General features: G+C 41.1%; 1 protein-coding gene across 1 annotated transcript; it reads right to left on the reverse strand.

Moving 5' to 3' along the window:
- Positions 1-368: 368 nt before the first annotated feature.
- On the reverse strand, positions 369-1,604 carry TM35_000123310 (uncharacterized protein; the record flags this gene model as incomplete). Its single annotated transcript, XM_029025306.1, has 1 exon — positions 369-1,604. One exon carries the CDS (start codon positions 1,602-1,604, stop codon positions 369-371), a length of 1,236 nt encoding a protein of 411 aa, XP_028883622.1.
- Between the last annotated feature and the right edge of the window lie 190 nt (positions 1,605-1,794).

Below are 1,794 nucleotides of genomic sequence, written 5' to 3' on the forward strand. Positions count from 1 at the left end.
CAGTCATTAAAACATGTTGGGGAAATATCCCATTCCCACAGGTAAAAGCAATAGAGTTATTAATATCACGGAACACACATATACACACTTCATTAGGCGAGCACAGTAAATGGCGGCAAAGCAGAGCCCAGATAATGACAACAAAGAAAGAGGAGACTCCCTTACATAATAATGGTTTGTCGTCTGATAAGTGCCATAGGGAGTCCAATAGATTCGTTCAGTAAAAAAGTGCAAGGAAAAAATTTATCGAAGTGGAAAAGAAAAAAAGAGAAGGGTCAATATCCAAACAAGAAGAAAATGGCTCTTAAAATGCATCCATATCCACTCAAACAAAGATTTACTGTGCAGTTGCACCACGGGAACAACGATCAGCAAACGAGAGTGCAGCCCAGCACACACATCAGAACAAGAAGCAGCAATAAGGGACTGTGCACCAATGCAGGACTGCTGCTGCTGTCACTTAACTGTGTAATATTCAAATGGATTGAAGCTGAAGAAGGAGAATTAGTTGGCATATTTTGTGATTGCGGAGTCTCACTAGCAGTAGAGGAATTAGTTGGCATATTTTGTGATTGCGAAGTTCCAGTAGCAGATGAGTTACTGTCAGTTGGAGGATTGCTCTGAGAATTTCGATTTTCTTCTTGTGTTTCAACATTGCTTTCTTTATTATTTTGGCCCTTAGAGTCCTGTTCATTCTGCTGCTGTTGGGCAGTTGTATGGCTTCCCGCCTCAGCTTGTGCGGAATTGGTATTCTGGTTTCTTGTATTTTCTTCATTCTGTTTATTTGGAAGTGAACCGTCCACCTCCTTATTTTCGTGTGATGGTGTCTCCTTAATTTCTCGTTCCAGCTCTGCTCTTATGTGTGGATGATCACGGAAAATATTATCAATAATTTTTTGAAGACTGGCTGCTGCATCAGAGGCATCTTTCGCCTGTTTCTGGACTTCCTCCACCACCTCGGTGTTACTTTGAATGTCGTTATCGACAAGTTGAAGGAAAGACTCCACATCCTTCGCTTGTTTCTTGTACTCTTCAGCCAATTTCTTTTCTTTTTGATCTTCCTCTGAGTGACCCGTTTCACATTTTTCAATGTGTTTTTCAGCAACTTCCTCAACTTGATATGCCATAAACATCAAAGGTTCACTCCCCTTCCGTATTTCTTCAACTAAATCATTTGATTTTTTAGCCGTCAAAATCGCCTTTTCAGCGGCTTCTTTGGCCTCTTTTGCTGCATCTACTGCCTTCCTGAACAACTCTTTTGATTTACTCTCCTTCTTATTCACATTTTCAAACATAAGCATATCAGGAGTTAAAATAGGCAGGATAAGTTCTTCAACTTCCCACGCCTTACTTGCTGCACTCTTAGCACGCTTCAAAGCTTCAGGGGATTCACTCTTTATGTTTCTTAATGCCAGAAGTTTACCATTAAGATTAGCTTTATCCTCTTTCATCTTAGTTGTCAGTTCTTCAAGTTCTTTTAAACCCCGTGCTGTCTCTGTTGCTTCACCGGTTGAAGATTGTTGCGCATATGCCACACACACACAGCACTGCAGAAGTACCAACAGGTACACCACACGGCGCAGTTGGACGAACATCGTTGTCATGATTGTCACTGTGGGTTGCTTGGGTCTGTGGTAACAAGGAAGAAGAGAGAAAAAAAAACAAAGAACACAAAGAGCAGTGCAAACACAACATCTATACACAGACACACAGGAAAAGCAGCGCAGTGCATGAAGCAGAAAGAAGAATAAGGGAAAAGAAAACAAGAAGAAATATTCCCATCAGATGCAGAAC

The sequence above is a fragment of the Trypanosoma theileri genome (genome assembly GCF_002087225.1).
Source record: "Trypanosoma theileri isolate Edinburgh chromosome Unknown TM35_Tth_12_V1, whole genome shotgun sequence".
NCBI classification, from domain to species: Eukaryota; Euglenozoa; class Kinetoplastea; order Trypanosomatida; family Trypanosomatidae; genus Trypanosoma; species Trypanosoma theileri.